We start from the raw sequence: 25,489 nt of genomic DNA on the forward strand, positions 1-25,489 counted from the left end.
TGAACATGAAATTTTTCAATTCTGTAAATAATCTACATGAAGCAGGTCATGAAAATAACTCTAAAATGTTATGAAACAGTTTCAAGTTTCCATAACAATAGCCTTCTGCCTGCTAAACTATCTGTCTGAGCTATCCCTACATACCAATAATTGTCTTTTAATGTCATGGCTACAAAATTACATGGGTTTTCCATGGTCTTCCCCAACATTTTTTCTCCCCACAAACTTTGTTAGTTTACCTTTTCAGGACACCTATAAATACACACATGCATGCACACATACAATCTATGTAATATTTTATGTATTGTATGTTATATAGTATGTATAATATAGGATATACTTGCACATAAATAATTTTGACTCTTTTAAAAAGAGCCACATATCTTAAGAATTTTCTCAAGTCATTAGAATTTCTTGGTAAATCAGACTATGATAGCTACATAAAAGTTCATTTTGTGGTTATATTTATTTCTTTAAATTTATGAAACATCTGCTCCATGCTAGGTTTTACTCTAGGCACTGAGGAAAACAGTGATGAAGAAGGTAGACAAGCTTCTTTCCCTGTGGAGCTCTCCTTCCAATCAAGAGAGACAAACAGTAAACAAATAAAACAAGTGAATAAACCAGAAAATACTTTATAATGTTTAATACAATGCAGAAACTTAAAACATGGTGGTATCTTAAAGATTACCTGCCCTGGAGAATTAGAAGCTGTATCAATAAATGTTTGGTGCTCTGGTGTCTTAAAATTCATCTGTCTATCATGCGCTTTGAAAGAATGTCTTACCCACAGCTTGTTTTGTAACATGATAAGTTGATCATTTGGAAATTATTGGTTTGCTGAGTTATGTGGATCTTTGAAATATCGACAGAATAAAATCAAAGGCTCATCAGAAAAGTCTTTAAGGGGGCGCCTGGGTGGCTCAGTTGTTAAGCGTCTACCTCCAGCTCAGGTCATGATCCCAGGGTCCTGAGATTGAGCCCCGCATCGGGCTCCCTGCTCAGCGGGAAACCTGCTTCTCCCTCTCCCACTCCCCCTGCTTGTGTTCCTGCTCTTGCTGTGTCTCTCTCTGTCAAATAAATAAAATCTAAAAAAAAAAAAAGAAAAAGAAAAGTTTTTAAGTATTAGGAAGCTGAGAAGCTCATAGCAACAGATACAAGTTTTACAGAATTCTACTTTTTTGCTTGAAAGTTTGAATTTCATTATTTGCAACAAATACAGTCAGATGATCATAGGAGAGGCAGGCTATATCTTTTTTTTCCCCCTAGGACAATGCCCGCTAGTTGCACAAGCCTGAGTAACTATAGCTTTTAGGTAGCCATTCTTTGAGGAAACAACAGAATTCCATGAAAAGAGTGACTCGTTGAGCTTGTAATTCAAACAGATGCACAAGTACTTTGCTTCCAGACAACCATCCTGCGCAGGAGGCCGAAGTGCTTTGTGTGTTCTTCCCATTTTGTTACACGGAGCAGAGAACACTGAAAATGACATGAACTCAATATAAAAAACTTATACTTTAAGTAAAACACTTAAAATTTTTATTTTCATGGCTTTGTCAAGTGTCCTTAAATGAAACTGGTTTAAAAAACAATTAGCACTGTGTGGTGGTAAGCACCACAATGGTGACGGGCGCATTTCGGTATCACTGCCATGATTTGTGCTAAGACCCCAGCCGTCTTACCCACCATGACTTCTATGTATCTGTGCAGATGTCAAGCCAATGAGAAAAGTACATGATATCTTACTGTTATAAGAAAAATGGTTATCTCCTTGCAAACCCCCAAAAATGTTCTCAGGGGTTCCTAGGGGTCTTCAGACTACCTTTAGAAAATATCTACTCCAGTGCTATTTCATTTATGTCTAATATTTAACCATTTTGGATGATGTGTCAAATGAGCTTCTCCATGCATTGGCCTTTATCTCCTTGTAAGATGGTTTCTTTCAGGAAAAGTTGCCAGAAGTCTGACCATTGGGTAAATGGATTACAAATATTTTAAGATCAATTTTTTAGGAGACATAAATTCAAACAAAGGCCATTTGAATTATTCGCTTTTATTCTTAAATTTTGTAGACCAGCATAAATCAATGTATTAATCTTGATCCTTTTAACCTTAAGTGACAGAACCCAACTCCAACTAGCTTACACCCGAAAGGAGAATTTATTGGCTCTTACCACCAAAGTATGCATCATTTTAGGAAACAATTGAATCAGATGGTTTTGTTTTCAGGAATTTTTTTTCTTCTAAGTATATATTATGTAGAGTAATCATTTTCAGGTCCTTAGCAAGGATCATCAAACAAAAGAAGGAAAATATTATTTTGCGTGGTGTTTCATTACAGTAGCCTGGCAAGAAATGGCTGGCAGTGGGCAGGACAGCTGTAGGGATTTGGGATTTGCAGTGCTTAAGAGGGCAGTCAGGGAAGCCTTCTTTGAGAAGCTGACATTTGATCAAGGACATAGAGGAGGGAAAGAGAGCCAAGCACATATCTAGGGGAGAGAGCATTCTAGACAAAGGAACAAAAACAGGCAGGAGTGGGCCTGGCCACCTGGCAGGCCAGCAAAGAGGCTGTGTGGCTGGAACAGAGTGAACACAGGGTAAAGTAATAAGGGGTGGGGTCAGAATTAGCGGGGCCCTTTCATGTAGGACCCAGTTCAGCAGGGCTGGGCTCTGAGGGCTTGAGTTTTTCCTGAGTGAGATGGAGGGGTTGATCAGATGATTTTAAACGAGATGTCACAGGGCTTCACCAGGTTGTAAAAGGATACATCTGACTGCTGTGCTCAGAATAGGCTAAAGGCAAGAAGGGATAAGCAGGCCCCCTGCTAGAAAGCTCATGCAGGGGAGAGGTTGGGGGGCTTGGGCCAGGGAGAGAGCAGTGAGGGGCTGAGGAGAAGACAGGTTCTAGATATATTTTTAAGGTCTATGCAGTGGGATTTCCTGATGGATTGGATGTGGGTGTAAGAGCCTGAGCAATAGAAAGAAGAACACAGCCATAAGTTGAGTCAGCAGAAGATGCAAGGAAGCAATTTCAGGGAAGAAATCAGGAGTCTACTTTTTGATGTATTGAGGTTGAAATATTAAGTGGATCTACTAAGGAGGCAGTTAGATAGACAGGAGTGGAATTTAGGATGGTGGAATCTGAGCGGTAGATTTGGAGACATTAGTGAATAAATAATGTGTAAGGTGCAGGCCTATGTGTAACCATCAGGAGACTGCGTACCTCCCTGCAGATTCTCATTCATAGAGGCAGATTCATCAGTGCTTTACTCAAACTCACATTAAAACCTATTCACCAAATGTCTGAAGATAAAGTCTGACAAAAATTCATACAAGAACTGTTTAAATGTAAATCTGTCTCTAAATTTCCTAGATGAGGATGGATCAATGTATCAATGATCCTATTGAATGCAAAGAGCAGGAACTCCAATCAGACTGGTTTAACAGCAGTTATAACAGTGTGGGGAGGGGGGAGGTAGGGATGGAGGTCAAGGTTGTATTAGACTAACTTTTGGGAGAGGGGCAGAGATAGCATTGGCCTCACAGGAGGCCTGGTCTAGACTTTTAAAATTATTATTTTATTATTTTTTTATTAGTTTCAGGGGTAGAATCCAATGATTCATCAGTTGCGTATAACACCCAGTGCTTATTACATCATGTGCCCTCCTTAATGCCTGCCCATAACCCAGTTATCCATCCCCCCCACCTCCCCTCCAGCAACCCTCAGTTTGTATCCTAGGGTTCAGCTTCTCTTATGGTTTGTGTCCCTCTCTAATTTCATACTGTTTTATTTTTCCTTCCCTTCTCCCCTTCATCTGTTTTGTTTATTAGATTCCACATATGAGTGAGATCATTAGCATAATGCCCTCTAGTTCCATCTATGTCCTTGCAAATGGAAAGATTCCATTTTTTGATGGCTAACTAGTATTCCATTATATATATATATATATATATATATATATATATATATATATATATATACACCACATCTTCTTTATCCATTCATCTGTTGATGGACATCTGGGCTCTTTCCATAGTTTGGCTACGGTGGACATTGCTGCTATGAACATTGGGGTGCAGGTGCACCTTCGGATCTCTCTATTTGTATCCTTTGGGCTAAATACCTGGTATGTGCAGTTGCTGGGTCATAGGGTGGCTCTATTTTCAACTTCTTGAAGAACCTCCATACTGTTTTCCAGAGTGGCTGCACCAGCTTGCATTCCCACCAACAGTGTAGGAGGGTTCCCCTTTCTCCACAACCTGGCCAACATTTGTTGTTTCCTGACTTGTTAATTTTAGCCACTCTGACTGGTGTGAAGTGGTATCTCATTGTGGTTTTGATTTGTATTTCCCTGATGCCAAGTGATGTTGAGCAGTTTTTCATGTATCTGTTGGCCATTTAATTACCATCTGAAACTTCTCTGTTCCTTTGGTGTTTCCCTCTACACACCGGCTTCATTCCCTCAGAGCTGCCTCTCTATACAGCAAGAAAACTGACCCTCATTACTCTGGACTCACATGCCTTTTCCCTGATGACTCCATGTAGGATAATCAGAGGGAGGGACTCTGGCTGGCTTTCCACAGACCACCACCCATTCCTGGACCAGTCACTGAGGCCAGAGCTGTGCGGTGCCTGGATAGGCTGCCTGCTTCCATCCACACCCCCTTGCTAGGGAGAAGGTTGAACTATCAAAAGAAGGAGGAAAATGAGAATAATAGCCATAGTAAGCTGTCTTAAAAAAGTGAATTAAAATATGAATGGGGCTGAGAGTCACTTCTGAATGTGTATTCACTTTACTTAGTAACATGTGCTCAATAAAGAAAGGCCCCCACGCAGGTTAATACCTCAGAAAATAAATTCTATCCAATGGCTAAGAATTCTCCCCAGAAAAAACCAACCCTGAGGATAAGAAGAATCATGTTAGGCCATGGAAGCCAAGCGAAGACCACTGATAGAAAGTGTGAGGGAAGGCGCCCGGGTGGCTCAGTCAGTTAAGCATCTGCCTTCAGCTCAGGTCATGATCACGGGGTCCTGGGATTAAGCCCTGCATTGGGCTCTGCACTCAGCGGGGAGTCAGCTTGTCCCTCTCCTCATGCACCTCCCCACTGCTTGTGCTCTATCTCAAATAAATAAATAAAATCTTTAAAGGAAAAAAAAAAGGTGTGAGGGAAGGAGCCAGAAGGAAGGATGATGTCAGGTGCAGCAACCAAATCAGACAGACAAGGGGACGAAGACAGCAGAAAGCCCTCAAGATACAAGATGACATTGAAACCAAGCAGATCCCTAGGAAACCTACAATAGCCAAGTGAGCAAAGCTCGAGACATTCCTGACAGTCTCTAACGGTAGCCTTCTAGATGACAGGTTACATCTCTCTGTGGAGCCCACCCTATGAGAATATCATACACTAACACAAATTTGATTGGGAAGACTAACAGTGGGTTTGCCAAGAAGCCTGGAATACTGAACCTGATAAAAACTGTGTTCATTGGTGGTTGAGATGTCTATAATTTTTTGTGCAGATGTCTGGGCAAAGGAGAGAGCATATCCTTTTGGTGAATCATTGCTTCAAAACATGTTTTAAAAGGAGCATTTTCTAAACAAAATACAGTTGTTGGCTATCCCACCTTACATTTATTTAATTTCATCTTTTCTGTGTTGACAGATGAAACTGTAGTCACCAAAAGAGGAAATTGCAGGCTGGGTGGACAAGGTTAATCCTGAGTAAGCCTATGTGGGACTTCCCAGGTGAAAAAGATGACAGTCTAACATCTCCTTTTATTTATTAACTCATTGGTCATAGGTACCCACTTTGCACCCCAACAAAGATACTTGAGTAATTCCGTTTAAGACTACCACTTGCATTTCTGGCTTAAGATGACTTCTAACTTTAAATATATAGTAATAATTATACACCGTGAACAATTTTAGCTTTTACTCAGATGTCCTTAGAAAGGTTGCAACGAAATTGACTTCTGAACATTTACATTTGAATTTTAAAATGTTTGGAAATGAAATATGTAAATTAAGCCACACTCCAGTAGTCGGGATTATAGTCTATCGATGCTTTTAAAAGATTAATAACCTTTACTTATTTCAATTATGATAAAGATTATGATAAGGGAAGAAATAAGCAATCAACTGAATTATAGGAAAAGACTGATTTTTTACTTTCTCTGTGAAATCAGGATTGGAAGGCAGTCTGTTCTTATTTTATTTATATAAACACAGCTCAATTACCTTTCTTGTTAGACTGCACAGTGAATATTTTACTCAGATAATTTCAGAAGAGCAAATACGTTGGCTCACAATTTGGCTTCCTTGGAAAGTGGGCCCCCTTGTTTCCGTCAGTAATTGTCAACGTCTAGTGCGTTGGGGTCCCTGGGTAAGGGTTTACGAAATCACCAGGACACAGGGGATGCAGAGCAAAGGCAGCACTTGCAACTGCGTACTGCCGTTTATTTCTCACCTAGCTATATACTCGCAGAGATCAGATAAACATAACAATGTATCAAGCCAACATCTGTGAAGTGAAATATACACGAAGTGCAATAAGAACGAAATACATCCTGCTTATGCTTGCAGAATAAAGAATTCTCTTAGCCATCCTTCCTTTGGAGACAACATGTTCTTTGTCTTTAGAAAGAACACTTCTGATTAGAAAGACACACTTTAAGCTAGGCAAGAGCCACTTCCTGCTGATCCAGGCATTTAGGCCTTGCAACATGAGGTAAGGGGAAGAGAACATTTTCTCCTCCTGGCCTAGGCCTGCCTGGCCGTCCTTAACCTCACTGCAGTCCTCAAATGACCCTGGTTTGCAAGGGGCTTACAAGCCTACACCATCTCAAGTAATGTCACAAATGGGGGGAGCACAAGCTTTTCATCTTGTTGCCCAGAGGTTCTCTGTTAACACTGAATGCAGGCTGTGTGTGTGAGTATGTGTGTATTTGTCTGTATGAGTGTGTGTATTAGATGACATCTGGAAACAATACTATGTCTCTCTTTTTAAAAAGATTTGTTTTTAAATTTTATTTTATTATGTTATGGTAGTCACCATACCGTATATCATTAGTTTTTTTTTTTTTAAGATTTTATTTATTTATTTTTTAGAGAGCGAGCGAGAGAGAAACAGCATGAGAAGGGAGAGGGTCAGAGGGAGAAGCAGGCTCCCTGCTGAGCCGGGAGCCCGATGCGGGACTCGATCCCGGAACCCTGGGATCATGACCTGAGCTGAAGGCAGATGCTTAACCATCTGAGCCACCCAGGCGCCCACATCATTAGTTTTTGATGCAGTGATCCACGATCCATTGTTTTTAACAGATTTTATTTATTTATTTCAGAGAGAGAGAGAGCAAAAGCATGAGCAGGGGGAGGGGCAGAGGGAGAAGCAGCCTCCCCGCTGAGCAGGGAGCCCGACATGGGGCTTGATCCCAGGACCCTGAGATCATGACCTGAGCCGAAGGCAGATGCTTAACCTACTGAGTCACCCAGGCGCCCCTAAACAATACTATTTTTCAGCCATGTCTTTTTTTTAAGTTTTTAATTTTTTAAAAAGGTTTTATGCATTTATCTGAGAGAGAGAGAGAGAACATGAGCGTGGGAGGGGCAGATGGAGAAGCAGATTCCCCACTAAGCAGGGAGCCTGATGTGGGACTCGATCCCAGGACCCTGGGGTCATGACCTGAGCCAAAGGCAGATGCTTAACTGACTGAGCCACCCAGGCGCCCCATAGTCATGTCTTTTTTGCTAATAGTCTTGGCCCTTTTGCTTATTATGTAGCATGGCTTAGGAAATTTGGAAAAAAAAAAAAAAACACTTCAAAGATCAATTTAAACACCAGTTAATTATTGATAATACTTAAAACTTAAGCAGTTCTGAGTTCTATTAACAAACCAGAAGCACAGTTATGCTGCTTTCTAACAAGTTGGGAGAAATGAAAGTCAAATTCCCTTTTTCACTTCATTTCAATTTAACAAGCAGGGTTATATTTAACACATTTCAAAGCATTTTCTTTCTCATTTTAGGTGCCACATTGAACTTGAACGGTGCCTAATTGAGTGTTTTAATTGCTAGGGACCAGCACTGCCAGGAAAGTTAATTGGCTGCTACATAAAAATGTCACCTTCTATTTATATTTATATAAAACTTTATAGTTTACAAACACTTTCATATGTGTAACCTTAATTAATGTTCACAGTGACTCTGTAATGTAGATAAAGCATAAGCAGAGAAACAGAATTAAGAGTGAGCGGGAGGTTTGCTCAGAGCTGTCCGGTAATGTATTCAGGATTCAAATACACATCTTTGGATTCCAGTACACCCTGTAGTGTGTTTTAGAAAAGCAATCCACATTGCAGTGGGAAGCCAGGGTAGTGAGGAGAAATTAAGGTAAAGAACCCAGGTAGGAAGCTTTTAAAAAGTTAAGAAGATGATTTAAAAAGGAAGGGCGTGAGGTTATTGACAGCTTAATTTAAGAGAGGCAATGAGAACTAGTTACATTGATGAGCAGTAAAAGGGGGGATGGATTTGGAAAGTGAGGGTGGGGGAGGACCCCGGGCCACTCCAGAAGTTCTGGTCTGGGTGACAGAGAGCCTGAGACTAAAAAATTCAGTGGCCTGGGCAAGGCTTACGGAGGGCAGGATTTGGTTGAGAGCATCTGGACCAGCATCCTGGATTCAGACCACAAGAACTCTGAAATATGGATTTGGAGGGCTCAAATTAGTAGAGAGAGAGAGAGAGCTGACAGTAGGTGGTCAACAGTGTCTGAGAAGCATTAAGCTTTCAGAATTATTTTTCATGAGTTTTTAAAATAAATGTTTGCCAATAACGAGATGAGATGATGATGCTCGAAACGCAGAACGAGTGATCACGGACATTAGCTCCTTTGTACTCCATTTCACCACGGTCTTCCTGATGTAACACACCTCTTTCTCATGTCTTGCTCCAAAGCGAGGGAAGAATTAGGTGTCATTGGCAGTATTTCCGACTGAACGGTAGTGACCCTTTGTGTTCAGCGGGGACGAGGTTCTGCACAATCTGACCTACAGATTCTGCCTCCACTGCTCTTTATTGTATGCTGCACCTGCTCCGTGGCCATGTTCCCGTGGCTGTAGCTGGGGAGGTGAATGCCAAATTAAAAGTGGGGTCTGCTCCCATCTCTGAGTGAGCGGCCAGGAGTGCTGCCTGATAGTGACATCATTCTTGAGGGGCTCCTGATAGCTGATGTCATTCAGCCAGGGCAGAGGCACAGTTCTGTGCACAGAAACAACATTGGCAGGACCCCCCTCTCCCACTTCCCGTTCCCAACACTTGCCCCTTTACTGCTCCAACCAGAGCACCTCCAGCCTCCTTGCTGTTCCAGACAGGCTCAGAACCCGCCTCCATCAGGGATGGAGTTCTTCTCCTTTGTCAATTCCACTGGCTACTGGAATCCTTTATACACCTGTTGGTAGAACACATGGTCATGTTTCAAGCTAGTTTTCTCTTGCAGGTGCCTCATTAAAATTGAACAGAGTTTCATTTAGGGTCCTGTTTGTTGGGTCTGGTATGGCCCTAAATTGTAGTCATTCACAAAATGTTTATGTGGCTTTTCAGCAACTCCTTAGGGAAGGTGTAGTTTCTATTATGAATAATATGGGAGAAAATAGACCTAGTAGAGGAATGTAGGGGAAAACATTAAATGTGCAATCCTTTTGTGGGATTTTATGGTTTCAAATGGGAATTTATAGTCTCTTGGTTAATTTCTTTAAAGATTTTATTTATTTATTTTTGAGAGAGAGAGAGAAAGTGCGCATGAGTTGGGGGGAAGTGGCAGAGGGAGAAGCAGACTCCCCACCGAGCAAGGAGCCTGATGCGCGGGACTCGATCCCGGGACCCTGGGATCATGACCTGAACTGAAGGGAGATACTTAACCGACTGAGCCACCCAGGAGCACCCCTGTTTGATGGGCCCAGTGGCTACATTTACTCCCCTGGCCGAGGATTCACGCTCTCAGGCTCCCGCAGGAGAGAATGACTTTCCTTAGGTTAGGAGGTCAGAACTGAGCTCCGAAGTCCACTTCATTGTCTTCTTCAGACAGGTTTGTCCTGGGGGTAGAAGCTCTTGTAATTTCCCTTCCATTCTAGAAAAATGAAGCTGGTACCTTTCTTCAAGGAAATCCTTCATTAATTTTTTTTTTAGAAATAATATCTCAAATTGGTTTTCTCTAAGTATAGGAAGAGAAAAAGATTGTGTATTGGATTTGTTTTGAAGTCAGAGATTGCCGTTTTTACTCAGTGAAAATTAAGATTGTAGGAGAAATCATGTTTTGCAATACTTGTGCTTGTTAAACATGGGAACTTGGAGAAGGAGAGAATTAAGTAGAGATGAGAAAAGAAGAATGACAGGAAAATTATTGCGCCTTCCCTGCCGAACCCATAATCAGTCTGTTTGCAAATATACACACACGTACGTGCATACACACACACACACACACACACGGAAAAGACCCCCAGGTAGTGCTTAACCAATAATGCTCTGATGATATTTTAAGTCAGCAAAAAATCCTTCTCAATTATTCAAAATCATACAGGAGGATCTTTTATGTAGATTGGTACATAACACAACTCTGTAAGTTTGTGCACACGTGATACGTGACATAAATAATATTTGTGTCTTTTATTTACATATAACTATAAAACACACTCATGGGTTAAAGTCATGTATAAATATGTGTATTATATTCACATATAGGTAGACGTAAATAAGTATATATAAGAGATGCCTACGTAGCATAAATAGATGGGACAAAGATAGAGCCATAGAGATACCAGTGAACATGGAGTTCAGCTGGATGAGACCACCATGTGATACTCACCTTGCCCATCTTTCCAGACTCTGTCTGCACCCGGTCTGCACAGTATACCGCTCCAGGTACGGAGCTCGTGCTGATTCTGCACAGCTGTGAGCACCACACGGTTCCTCCTCCTGGTGGATACAAACCCACCTTCTCTAGCTGTTCCTTTTCTCTCTGGTCCCGTTCCCCCTGCCCCCTCCAGGGCAGCACACTGAATAGCAGCCCCCCTCCTCCATATAAGCTACCAAAGGCATACAGCCGTGGGCCATTGCTTCCCGCGAACCGTTTCTGACATCCCTGTAAGGGCGGACAGATGTGCCGCCTCCTCTCAGAGAACCCCAGCCCTCCAGGCATTTTCTCATGCCCCAAAGAGGGGAATGAGAATGTCACCACCACCCTGAAGATAAGACTTTTTTGTGGAACCCATGGCCTACTGTGAAGTCACTCCGTTGGGCTCATGAACAAAATCCCCCAGAGGTGCTGCTGACTTCGGTTGGTCAGTATTTTCCTTACGCCACATCATTATCATCAGTCCGTAGAAGTTCCATATTTTGTTTTATTTGCATTTATCTTTTTTTTTAACCATCCACCAATTCTGTTATCATTCCTTCTTGCCTTGTCAGCACTTATTCATGTACGTACTTAATAGGCTTGTTTATTTTTTTAAATTTTTTAAAAGATTTTATTTATTTATTTATTTGAGAGAGAGAAGAGAGAGAATGAGCAGGGGAAGGGAGAGGGAGAAGCAGGCTCCCCACTGAGCTGGGAGCCCGACATGAGGCTCGATCCCAGGACCCCGGGATCATGACCCAAGCCAAAAGCAGATGGCTAGCCAACTGAACCACCCAGGTGCCCCTAATAGGCTTATTTTAAATCTACTTTTTATGCCCTTATGAAGATAGACATATAAATGTATATTAAAGCATGAAAAGTAAACCCTTAGGCTTTCCTCCAGCACTTTGACTCTGTACATAGTGTACCATGAAGATCCTTATAGGTGGGTCCATGAGTAACATTAACTTAGTGTTCCCAATGACTGCAGAGCACTCTCCAAAATACCAGTTTATGCTGCCACCAGCCACCCAGGAGAGGTCACATTTCCCCATATCTCTGTCAGCCCTTGATATCATCTGCCTTTCTAAGTATTGCAAATCTAAAGAGTGTAGATTTTATTTTAATTTGCTTTTCTTCCATTACTACTGAGGTTGAGCATGACCCTCTTCATATTCTTATTAGATACTTGGGTATCCTATCTATGAATTTCCTTTGCCCACTCTGCCATCATTCTTCCTGCTTTGATTTGGTTCCTTCGTGTGAACAGAATCTCTTATTACATAGATATTGTCGTGAATATCTTTGTCAAGACAGTCTCTGGTCTCTTAGCTTTACCTTTGATTGTCTTCCATGGGATCTTGATTAAGAAGTCTCTGAGCTCCTGGAAGATCTATTTCTACATTATTTTCTGTATTCACTCTGTGTTTATATTTCCACTGTCCACATTTAGGTCTTCCATCCACATTGAGGATTGTAGATACAGTAGAAGTAGGCATCAATTTCTTCTTTATATAGTGAGCCAGTCTTCCTAATATCATTTATTAAATGACCCATACTTCCCACTCTTCTTCATCCACCAAGATACTACAGTGGTGTCTTCAGAGATGATTCTAGTTCCGTGAAATGTACTGAAGCTTTCTCTATGGATGTTTTATCTATTTAAAAAAATGCTTTTTTTCTTATATTGGTTGCACATAAATCTGTCTGTATGTGTTCGATTAAATTTAATAATTGTGTTAGGTCTCATCTCTAGGTTTGTTTTTTTTATTCCCTTTATTGATCCATTATCAAACAGGTGTTAATATTACTAAATGTAGTTGTTGATTTACATATTTTCTGCCATAATCTCTGATTTTTTGTCTTGAATTATATGATGGAAAAGTTATTCTTTTTGCCTTCTTTGTTTCACATTTTCCTGGTAGATTTTTTTCCCCATTTCTTCAACTCCTGCTTTTCTGTAGCCTTTTGTTTTATGATGTTGCATGGATCCAATTTTTAATGGTGTGTGTGTGTGTGTGTGTGACTTTTGACATATATTTAACACCTATGTGTTTAATCTTATATCAAAGTTATTTTAGATTTTAGTTCTATCAATAGTCCCGTATTTTCTATTTACTATTTCCTGTTCTCTGCCTTTACTCTGTACCAGATAGGCTCACTCAAGTACCAGTAGTTAGATTTACAATATGATCTGTTTATATTAAATGGTCATATATATGCTGCAATCATAGTTTCACACACATGAAGTTCTTTGTCCTAATTATTCAATTCAGTCACAGAGTTTGTTAATTTATTCAAGAAAGAATTAGTTGCTTGTTAAGTGTATTAATCTAGGCATGGGAACAAAATACCTTGGTTCTTCAGACTTGCATTTTTCACGTTGTCTAGGAGTGATGACAATACCTGGAGGATTTCACTCTGTATCATTCACTCAAAGACTCAGAACCTGTTACTGCTGAAACCCACCTAGGCTGAGTTCTCACCATGAAGACATTGAAACAAAGTTGCAGAGAGTGGTCCACTGACACACAGCTGTCCTAATTGCCTGGAGAGTGTTGAAAATTTATGCTGATGTGACTGTTGTGTGGATGGAATACAGAGGGACAAGTATGCTATTTGTCTATTTCCAGGCATTTAACAATACTGCTCCTTCATTATATCACTAATTCAGTGCCCTGAAATTTATCAAAGTAATTGGATTGACTTAGAGCTTCATTGAAATAGTGTAACTACCTTTTTATCCCCTTGTTTCACTCTGACATATTTCAGCATTTTGTTTAGAGGGAGGGAGAGAGAATCCCAAGCAGGCTGCACACCCAGTGTGGAGCCTGATGCGGATGGGGCTCCCCAAGCTTCTAAAGTTGGCTATTTCCCCAAGTAAATAACCTGTTATTACTGACAACCCTTGTAAAAAAGCTGCTTGGGAAAGGGGGCTAAGTTTCAAAATGAATGCCAGTGCTTTTATGAATCTTGCCTATCCCTGTCATGTAGCCTTGCTGTCATCCTCTCTGGTTAGAGTCACCTGGCTTTGCTGCCATCTATATAAACACAAGTAAAATAATTGCAACCCATCTGGATGAGTCTTTTCTCCACCTGGATTAGTAAAACACGAGCTAGGTTTCATTTTCTTTTTTTCTAAACTTATTTTATTTAAATTCAATTAGTTAACATATAGTGTATCATTAGTTTCAGAGGTAGAGGTCAGTGATACATCAGTCTTATATATGACACCCCGTGCTCATTACATCACATGCCCTCCTCAATGCCCATCACCCAGTTACCCCATCCCCCCCACCTCCCCTCCAGCAACCCTCAGATTGTTCCCTAGAGTTAAGAGTCTCTCATGGTTTGTCTCCCTCTCTGACTTAGTAGGTTTCATTTTCTTGATGCCATGATGACTCAAATAGCTTTTCTTTAAATATTAGAGATGCAAGTTAGTTTGGGTTCATCAGAAAACTACTCAATTTTATTACCAAGTGTTCTTTGTAAACACGTTACTGCCCTCAACCGGGGGAAAAGTAACCTGGTTTCCTCCTAAGTCCGAGGTGACTCTAATTATTAATTACAGAAATTCTCATGAATTCTCAAGTTATTCATCATTTTTCAGTGTTAAAGAAACTATTTATTTCCGCATGATATGGCTATGGCCATGAAACACCTCCATGAAGAAACATCTCTCATGACTAGGGACTAGAATCTCTCCTGGAAACCACCCAGATCCTTCCACCACAGCCGGCTACAGCCATTGGTGGAAAAGAGCAGACGTGACCTGTTCTTGAAAGTGATTTGGAAGGAGATACTGTCATCCTTCTCAGAGTTAGTTTTAGTGTTTTTACCTCCCCAAATTCCAAGCAATTTGTCTTTCCTCTTCTTTATGTGCAATTTGTAACTTTCCAGCTGATGGGAACAATAGTTCCTGTTTCTCTTCATTATAATTCTACATTATGCCTTAAGGAATTTTTTTTCTTCCTAAAACCCTCTAATTGTATTTTCTCCCATGGGCTTAACTGATAATTTTTAACAATGTTGGGGGGAAAGTTATTTTTCTTATCTATCTGCTTATGTTGTCATATTTATGGCTCTATGGTTCTCACAATCTGAAAGTCCAAAATACTTTGTTTAGAAAAATCATTGTAGAAGAGTTAGTTGCCCTTGTCTCTGATTTATTCCAAAGTTACACTATTTTTATGTCAATGGAACTACTCTGTTTGGTTGGTATTCAGCTTAGGGGTCTTATGCTTTAGTCTTCACCTGCTAGGAACCCTTTATCTGGTGCATGCAGGGTGTGTATATTGCTGGGCACCCATACATATGTGTGTTCTGATTGATATTTGCCATGCTCTCTTGTATTTCTGAATTGAGCCTTTAGGGAGTTCTTGAGCTCTGATTCCAATATTAGCACTAAATTCTTACTCTCTTTAGTTCTGTTGACATATATTAGTGAGCTTATGAATATGCATAACGCCATATGAAAGACAAAATTTCAGTACTGGACACTGGCTGAATTTGGGACACCTTACTGAGTACAAACCAACCAACCAACCAACAAATAAACACAGACCTTTTTTTAGGTAATAAGTAGTAATCTTTTTTTCTGAGATTTATTTATTTATTTGAGAGAGAGAGAGCATGAGTGGGGAGGGACAGAGGCAGAGGGGGAGAGAAACAGAGAGAAATAGACTCCCCACTGAGCATGGAGACCAATGCGGAGCTCATTCTCACGACCCTGAAATCATGACCTGAGCTGAAACCGAGAGTCAGATGCTTCACTGACTGAGCCACCCAGGCACCCCAGTAATTAAAATTACACTTCCAAACTATTTTTCCCTTGCTTCTATCAATGACAGAATGTTTCTGTTCTGCAGGAGACTAGGAAGATACTGTCAATCAAATACAGGGGGGTCTTATTAAAAGAGAACCCAGCACACATGATGGTTATTCTCTAGTCACAATTTGAAATGAATAAAAACAACACGGATGGATGGATGGAGTATAGATGGGCAGTGTTACAAAAAGATTTGGTTTTGTTATTGACAGTAGATCAATTTCCACTTTAGGTGAAGCAAACTATTGCAGGTTTGGTTCTCCAGGAAGCAGTCTCTGAGAGAGAGTTTAGTGTGTTGGGTGTTTATCAAGGAGTAGCCCAACAATCCACAGAAGGACTGGGCACAGGGAGGAGGTGAGCTGGGGTGCAGGCTGACACAGCCTTAGCATCCCTGCTGGGAGCTCTGGAGAAGGAAGAGTCCTTCAGCGCTGTTGTGAGTTTGGGCAGAATTACCCTCCTCAGTCAGTCATAGGATGTAGGCCACCCCAGAAAGAGCCTGTCCTTTGTAAGGTGGATCTCTGCAGCAGGAACAGTCTTCAGAGTGGCTGATAACTGAAGGGTGTTACCTGACATCACTCCCAGAATCTGGGCCACACATCCTTTCTTGAAAAGGAATCTGGGCATTAATTCCTACCACTTACATAGAGGCCAAACAGCTAGAGATATGCATCTTAAACACTTTTCCTAAAAAATATCTTTTCCCTAAATTGATTCTACTTTCTATAATGACATTAGTCCAATATTTCAAATAAGAAACAAAAAGGGGGAAGCGGCTGGTGTCTGAGTCAGTTGAACGTCTGCCTTCAGCTCAGGTCATGATCTGGTGTTCTGGGATGGAGCCCCGCATCCAGGCTCCCTGCTCAGCGGGGAGCCTGCTTCTTCCTCTCCCTCTGCTCCTGCCCCCCCATGCTCTCTCTCTTGCTCTCCCTCTCCAATAAATGAAACCTTTTTAAAAAAGAGAAATGAGGGCGCCTGGGTGGCTCAGTTGGTTAAGCGACTGCCTTCGGCTCAGGTCATGATCCTGGAGTCCCAGGATTGAGTCCCACATCGGGCTCCCTGCTCAGCAGGGAGTCTACTTTTCCCTCTGACCCTCCCCCCTCTCATGCTCTCTCTATCTCATTCTCTCTCAAATGAATAAATAAAATCTTTAAAAAAAAAAAAAGAAATGAAAAGGATCACAGTGTATGTTAGCCTAATTGAACTAGACTTTTGTCATCAAAACAATTTGTAAGCCAGAGAACCTCTTTAGTTCTTTGATTCCTGTGATTTCTTTAATTTATTCAGGTAATATCTATGCATTTACTGTTAATGCACTAGAGTCAGTGGCAGGACCTACAGACAAATAACTACGGCACAGCAGTGGGTAACAGATGTCTTGGAAAGGAAGCAGCACAGGGTGAGAAATATTTCAGCTTGCTGTGGAAGAGCAATAGATGGACAAATAAGAAAAGCACTGATTCCCACATAACACCATCAAAGAAATACGTATGCATGAGACCTTTTAGAAGTAGAGAAGATGACATCTAGCCAGTTCTGGTGGTGAGGTAGGATGGGAAGTCTGGAGTCCAGAAAGATTCCAAGAGAAACTGAGTTGAGGTCTCAAAGGGGATCCGGAGCCTGAAAAGTTCTCCAAAGTAGCTAACAACTGAGTTGAGTGTTCACACCATAAGATGGTAGGGGTGGGAATGGGGTCCAGGTAGGGCAGGGGGCAGAAATAGGGGAAGGGTATAGTTCCTTGCATTCAGAGTCAATAAGGCTGAAACAAAGAATCCCCAGTGGAGGCAAGCAGGATGAGTCAGCACAGAGATAGGCATCATATCTTGTAATGTTTGTTAGTTTGTTACCTTCTACTTGATCCTGAAAGCAGTGAAATAATTGAGGCAGAGGGATGTGAGCAGAGGGACATGCTCATAACTGTGTTTTAGGACATTAATCTGGCTGAAGTATATAAGATGGATTGCAATGCAGAAAGATTAAAAAAAAAAGACTAAAAAATCAGGGAGCCCAATTAGGGCACAATTGAAAAAGTTTTAATAAAAGGTGATGGTGATGGTTGTGTGTTTGGAAAAAAAGGAGCCAGATCAGGAGATATTGGGGAATGAAGTAGAGACACAGCAGCCCACTGATAGTGGCTGGAGAAAAGAGAAATGCACAACTAGGAAGGCTTTTATTATTCTGACCTTCTTGTAACCAGGAGGTTTTTTGACAGGAAGAGAGCATGGAAGATGAAACTTGGGTTAAGGGGAAACCTGATACATTTGGTTTGGGACTTGAGATGCTCCCGGGACATCAAGATGAAGATAGTAGCAGACAACTAAATGAGCAGGCATGAAGTTTGAGAAGGAGTTTTTGGTTGAAAATGTAGATTGGGGAATCAGAGGCATGGAGCTGACATCTGGAGTGGAGGGGTAGATGAGGTCATCAGGGAAACTGGGAGGAAGCAAGGCCAGGACAGGGCGCCTGGGAATGAGGTTTCCACAAGTGTAAGACCAGTAGGGGGCACACGGCCTACCACGAATTGCTGAACTACTTATTTAAGGTTTTTAACCTCCTTTGTAGTTTGTTTTATGAATTTTTCATATGAATGAGGCACCCACCCTCCTTTTTCCACGGAATCTATAAACTCATAAAGTCTTATAAAACACTTATCTGTGTGTTATAAACACCCATAAGAAGGAGAGATGTTGACATTTATTATTCCTAAGAATATATTACTGGTTTATTTAATTAACTTAGAAATAATTCGAATTATATTTACCATGCTAATAATTGAAAAACCTGATTCTAATTCTATATAGATAAGTCTACTTAAGGAAACGGGCATGTGCACAGACTGCTATAGTCACATTATGCTCATGCGCCATCCTGTGATACTTTCCACTGTAGAATCTTCAACAGCAGGCCCTTAGAGTGGGTAGAGGAAGAGTTTAATCATGTTGTACGAACAGAGTAGAGAACTATATGGCATAGCGCTAGTAATCCACAATTTTGGAATCTACAGCATGTTATGAGTAGCAGAATGCGACAAACAACCGGTCTTATGGGTGGAGAGACAACTGAGTGATATGCTCAACTCACAAGTCACACACACTCATCAGCCTTGTGGTTTTAGAGCCACAAGTCTCATTTCAGGGGACGGTATGGGGCTGGAGGTCTCTGCTGGTCCTGGGCATATCTAGTGGGAGTACAGGCACCAAAGATGTGTGTGTAATTGGTACTGAACTTTCAGAGATCAGCCATGGGATTTGCATTCCCATAGTGGGCAGGATTCACAGACTCAATTTTTGGAGACTTCATGAAGCTGGCAAGATATAAAACAAGAAAATTTCTTGAAGGGTAAGAAGAGAGAGCTTGTTGGATGGAATGGGAAAAAGGAGCTGGGAAGATGAGAATATCCATTGCTGTAACCCAGAACACTGGCTTAAAGCAGGTGCTTTGAGCAGTCTGCGACCAGGAGCTCTCAACCTGAGGACTGTACGGAGGACCAGGGCATTAAAGTACCACTAGAGAAGAGATGGCGAATGTGGAGTTAATGAGATTGTATATGGCAGTGCAAACAGCCCCTGTGTGTCTCAACATCCGTGTGATGTATTTGAATTTTCCCAGTGAACTGTGGGCTCTGGGACAAAAAAAAATGGTAGGAAAAGGAAAGAGAGCAATGCAAACTGAGCAGTTTCCGTGCACCCTCGGGCCCTATGCCCGCGTGTTACATGAAGCCCTCACCAACACGCATGAATTGTGTTATCACTTTATGCATGAAGAAACCGAATCAACTTAGAGAAAGTGGACCAAGAAGACACTGCAAATTACCCAAGTTTGGCTGACACCCAGCCCATGTTTCTTTTACTATGTCATACTTCTCTCTAGGAAGAAAATAAAAGCTCATTTTTTCCCCTGTGAGGAAGAATATACAATTAATTCTTGAGGGACAAGACATAGAAATGTCTTAGACTGACTCAACATTCTTGTTAAGGGTTTAGAAAGAGAAAGAGTCGAAACTAACATTTGGCTGCATTGGATAGCTCCCAACTGCCTGAGAGAGATGAGCCCCACCAGCACAGAGGATGGTATCAACAAACCTTGTAATTAGTGACATTTAGCAGGTATTTACATGCTTCTTGTAGGAAGGTTATGTCCCAACTTGGTGTAAGTCACATTCCAGATCTCTGCTCCTGTGATATCACAAGCTTTCATTGTCAACAAGATTCAGATGATTTACCTAAAGAGGTGAACTAATGAACCAGATAAAGCAGGCAATGTGTCTCAAACAGGTTATTTGGCTTTACCAAGTCATTACAAACATTTTTGAATCACTTGGTTTACTTTTTGCCTTCAATTTTATAACTTATGAATGTAAAATATAAGATTTGGGGCCCTTTAAGAAAATTTAAGGGGCACCTGGGTGGTTCAGTCGGTTAAACGTCTGCCTTCAGCTCAGGTCATAATCCCGGGGTCCCGGGATCGAACCCTGCATTTCTGCATGTTGTATAGCCATTAAGTTTCACAGTTTTTATGCTTTTGTCTTTTAAATTCTATACAAGAATTAAAAGTGGGTTTACACATGAAAATTGCAATAATACAGTATTCTGTATTTGCCCATGTATTTACTTTTACCAGAGAACCGCATACTTTCACATGGCTTTGTGTTATAGCCTAGTGTCCTTTCATTTCAACTTGAAGTAATTCCTTTAGCATCTCTTGTAGGCCAGCCCCAGTGGTGAACTCCCTCTGTTATGTTTATCTGGGAAAGTCTGTCTCTTCTCAATTTTTGAATTATAGTTTTCCTGGGCACAACATCCTTGGCTGGCTGTATTTTCTTTTATTAACTTTTTAAAAAAGATTGTATGTATGTATGTATGTATGTATGTATGTATGTATTTAAGAGAGAGAAAGAAAGAGCACAAGCAGGGGGAGCAGCAGATGGAGAAGCAGGAGCCCCATTAAGCAGGGAACCCAACACGTGGCTCGATCCCAGGACCCTGGGATCATGACCTGAGCCAAAGGCAGATGCTTAACTGACTGAGCCACCCAGGTGCCCCTTGGCTGTCTGTATTTTAAAATATTGTTGATATATATTTAATTTTTGATATCCATTTAATACATTAACTTATGATTTGGAGTATGTAACTAGGTACTTACTTTAATTACGTACTGTGATTGTGTATTAATTGTGAACACACTGGCAACTAAGAGCAGTATCCCCCAGCTGCTGTGCATGTTGTGTTCTTGTGTCTACTCTGTGTTTGCCCCCTTGTTTGCCAACTGTGCCTTCTCACTGAGCCCACATGAGTATGTCTGCATTCTCAGCATTGGGTTTAGGCTAAGAATGAGATAGCTGAGTGTTGTGATAGTTTAAAACACAGTGTTGAAAGGAGGGGATTCTCCTTTGAGCAACACAGGTGAGAGTGAGCACATGGGCTTCCTGGTGCTTGTTTTCACTGCGTTGGAGGTGCAGGTCTTTGGGCATGGGTCATCAGGAGTGTCGCTCTGTGGTTCAAGTTCCTGAACTTTACTCCTGGGACTATAATTATATCCCTTACAATTCTATAAACCAATGAATTCCAGAAGTTTTGAAATGGTAAAATTTGTTTTTGTTTTCTTTTTAAATCATGATTCTTCTTGGGGAGCCTGGGTGGCTCAGTCAGTTAAGCATCCGACTCTTGATTTTGGGTCAGGTCATGATCTCAGGGTCATGAGATTGAGCCCCGTGGTTGGCTCCACACTGAGTGTGGAGCCTGCTTAAGATCCTCCCTCCCTCTCTCTCTCTCTGCTCCTCCCCCCAATTCGTGTGCACTCTCTCTTTAAACAAACAAACAAATAAATAAATGATTCCTCAGTAACTACTTGCCTCTATTCTTGAAAATAACATGCATCTGCTCTTTCTCTATTCTAGAACTTTCTTTTGCTCTCAGAAGTAGACATTCTTATATTTAATAATCACTGATGGTCTACATCCTACATACTGTGCTCTTATTAAATAGATTGAGAATATGATATGTCTTACCTTTCTTTCTTGATCTGGGGAATAGAAAGTAAATCCTTATACTTTTCTTCTCCCTACTATCACTGGTAGAAATGGAGTCCTTTCCCTTGCCAAGTGATTTTTCAACTTGACTATTTTGTTTTTTCCTCTCCTTTAAGGCTTATAAAATAGAACCAGCACTAAGCAATGGATTCAGGTGTCCTTGGAAGTTTGTGAACCCCCTGCTTACTCATTCATGCCTCACAGCAACCCCTTTCTTCTACAAATAAGGAAAAAGAGACACAGAGGGGTGCTAAAAACTAAAAACAAAAATGATCTACAATTCAGATAACAAGCACCAAGCCAGTGAGAGCCTACGTTTGTCTGAGTAGACTGACAACCAAGTTTCAACATATAAGAAACCAAACAAGAGGAAATGTAGTTACTTATTTTAAAAATGGTAGTTTATTAAGCATTAATAATATGTACACCAATAGTAAATATTTATGCCACTTGGGGCAACATTTAGAGAAATAAAGTACCTTTGCTACAAGTTGGCACTCTTCCTGCCTAATATCAATTGTGAATAATCATAGCCTAATCCAACCTGATCTTTTCTACCAGCCCCAGGTAGAACCTCATCCTGAGATCGTTTTCTCCTAGTGTCAGATCGGCTCACTGCAGATTCAAAGCTCTAACTGTCCATGAGAATCAGCAAACTATCCACTGTCAGCATTTTTGACATTAAATGCACTGGCACCTTAAGCTGTTTTTGTTTGTTTGTTTCTCTGGTAAGACCTACCTTGAGCCATCCATTCCCTAGTCCTTCAACTCTGGCTGTATTTGTAGTTCTGCAGTCTCACTCCCAAATGCTTTTGAAAGCATATTGTAGTAGTAATAATAATATTAAACAGCAGAATAGCCACAGCTCTGCTCTGTTGACCTCTGCTGCCTGTGACTACATATGAAAGCTCCACCAGACAGAGTCTGGTGTATTATGTTCATCACTGTGTGCCCAGCACATATCAGGAGTCCAGTGAATGGTTTCCATTCAGATGTTTCCCAGATTGAGCTCTTCCATCTCTGCCAAGCTGATAATTGAAATGTACCTATAATTGATTAGTGAACAAATTCTGCAGATATACTGCTATTTAATAATTTCATTCTATGAAATCATCTGGTATAATAACTGGTTCATATTAAGTTATTGCATACTTAATAATCTCAGTGACAACCTTGCATATTTCTAAGTTTCTGAAATAAAATTGGTAAGGTCTGAGCTCTCACTCTTTAGTGAACTAGTTTTGTGGCCAAGGGCAAAATCATATCTTTCAGAATCAGTTTCCCCATCTACAAAGGGAGACTATGCATAACAACCCCATAGGGCTGATAGGAAGAACATATTGATCACTTGCTCATGACTCCACAACCCATTAAGTACCCAAGGTAGGATTCAAAGTTGGCTTCTCTGGCTCCATTTTAAGCATTTTATGACTCTGAAATCCTGTGAGACCATCCAGGAAGTTCCTGAGGAAGAGTGGGTCTGAGGCGAGAAGGTAAAGAGGGGCTTCTCAGGGAAGTTAAATCAGAAAAGAGCTTTCCAGAGTGAGCTTGGCTATGTCCATGGCTGGCCAGGTTGAAGGCTGTAAACTTGTCCTCATTAGCAACACAGAACAACTCAGAAAACTGGCCACAGATCAGTTCATCATTTAAGGTCACGCACGTGAGTGTGGAAAATTGAGTACAGAGTAAAGATGTGATTATCCTAACATAAAATAAGTCTCTTTCATTAACATTTGCTATTTGTTGGACGTTAGTCCTAAAAAAACGTTTAACAATGAAATTAGAATCTCTTCTTGAACAGGCTTAAAGTACACCTACTAACAAGGCATGGAATGCATTAAAGGGGGAATGGTAATGATTGTGCTAGTATTAGCGAAGCAGGAAAGAAATCTTTTCTTGTACACATCATTTTCAAAAGCTTCTAAGGGAAAACCAAACCCAAATGCCTCTTTCACAGTATTTACATGAAGAGCGCAGAGTCAGAAATATTTTTGTTCAAAAATGATTATTTTCTAAAAAGTCTATCGAAATAAATTAAGTATGTTTGCCGAGGTACAAATTAAGCCATGATTTTCATTTAGAACGATGAGAAAACTCAAGAGCAGGATAGCACAATTTCAACTCTTCTCCTAGTTCATGTATTTACATGCTGGAGCAGTGACTAGTCCTCTTTCAATGTCACACAAGAGGGTTGGGAAGGAAAAGAGAATGGAGATCATGTGCACAGTTTGTTACCATCTTTCCTCTCTTACGTCTTCTCTTCTTTCTTGCAGTTCCACCTTTTATTCAACCTTTTGAGTTTCCAAGATTCTCCATTGGACAGCGGGTCTTTATCCCATGTGTTGTGGTCTCAGGGGACTTGCCCATCACGATCACTTGGCAGAAGGACGGCCGGCCAATCCCAGCGAGCCTCGGGGTGACCATCGACAACATTGACTTCACGAGCTCCTTACGGATTTCCAATCTCTCCCTCATGCACAATGGGAATTACACCTGCATCGCCCGGAATGAGGCCGCAGCAGTGGAGCACCAAAGCCAGCTGATTGTGAGAGGTAAAGACAGGGACATAAGATGCTCAGCATCGATGCAGTCAGATTCAACAGTGCTCACAGAGAGTGTTCGCTTGAAATAATATGAAAAGAATTAGAATTCATAGAATTTGCTGTGATTCCATTAAAATAAAACCCACAACTATAGAAACCAACCACAAACTCCACTAACACCAAACCAAGGTTTTATTTACCTAAAATATGAAACTCCAAATAATTAGCAGCTAAGAAAGGTGTGTAGAAAGAGGTGGGAGTAGGGTTTAATGAATGAACTAGGCTTTTCCTACATTGGCCACAAAAGCCCATGAGCTCCTGCTGTATTGTATTTACTCTATATAGCACTATTTATAATATTATTATTTGGGGGAGGGGTTCCTTTTTTAAAATTCAGTTAATTAACATATAGTGTATTCTTAGTTTCAGAGGTAGAGTCCAGTGATTCATCAGTTGCATATGACACCCTGTACTCAAGTTTGTGCACAGAAGTGAGCATAATTATAACAGCAGAAGGAAGCAACCCAAACAGTAACAGTAATTCTGTGGAGTATATAATGGGTAAAAGGAGTGTGCTAGGCTCAGAACATCTCCAACAAGCACATCAAAGAACAATACATACAGCATGAGTCTGGTTAGTAAAAGAAACAAACCCGAGAAAAATACAATATTATTTTTTAGAATGATGGCTTTAAAAATGTCAAATATTTTTTGTCAGATCACACTTTTCCTAAAGATTCATAAAATAGTCATTTCTTATTTTTTATTATTTGTTTTAGTGAAGTACAGTTGACACATAGCAAATAGTAGCTTCTTGTATTTTTTTTTTGTTTTAGTTTTAGAAATGTGTAGTTTCAGTTTAGAAATACGTTTTGCTCCTCCCTTCTGTTTAGCATTAGACCTCTCATTAATTTAGGAAGCTATAATAGCATTTATTAAATTAAACGAAGTGGGATTATATGTATTTAGAAATTTTAATAGAGTGATCTAGCTTGTAGAAAATATTGGCAGGGGACTCAATGCATCTAAAATGTAAGCATTTGTCTTGTTTCAAATCTGTATTCTAGTCACCAAATTCCCATGAAGGCTCTACTCCTCATCTGCAAAATGAGCAGCTAGGATTCTGTAAAGTCTGTTGGGCACAGACATGTGAGTTTATGATTCCCCAAGAGCTTTATGCATTCATGTCCTAGTATAGTTCTTACCTGCATT

General features: G+C 40.7%; 1 protein-coding gene across 1 annotated transcript in view; it reads left to right on the top strand.

Annotated features, from left to right (window-relative positions):
• The window catches only part of DSCAM (DS cell adhesion molecule), a 957,910-nt gene that overhangs the window by 662,921 nt on the left and 269,500 nt on the right, over positions 1-25,489 (top strand). Inside the window, exon 10 of the mRNA XM_064577323.1 lies at positions 24,008-24,286. Coding sequence (XP_064433393.1) covers positions 24,008-24,286 — 279 coding nt within the window. The remainder of the gene's footprint in view (positions 1-24,007; positions 24,287-25,489) is intronic.

This window comes from Mirounga angustirostris, unplaced genomic scaffold (genome assembly GCF_029215605.1).
Source record: "Mirounga angustirostris isolate CCGP_5_RB_7025 unplaced genomic scaffold, mMirAng1.0.hap1 SCAF_1, whole genome shotgun sequence".
NCBI classification, from domain to species: domain Eukaryota; kingdom Metazoa; phylum Chordata; class Mammalia; order Carnivora; family Phocidae; genus Mirounga; species Mirounga angustirostris.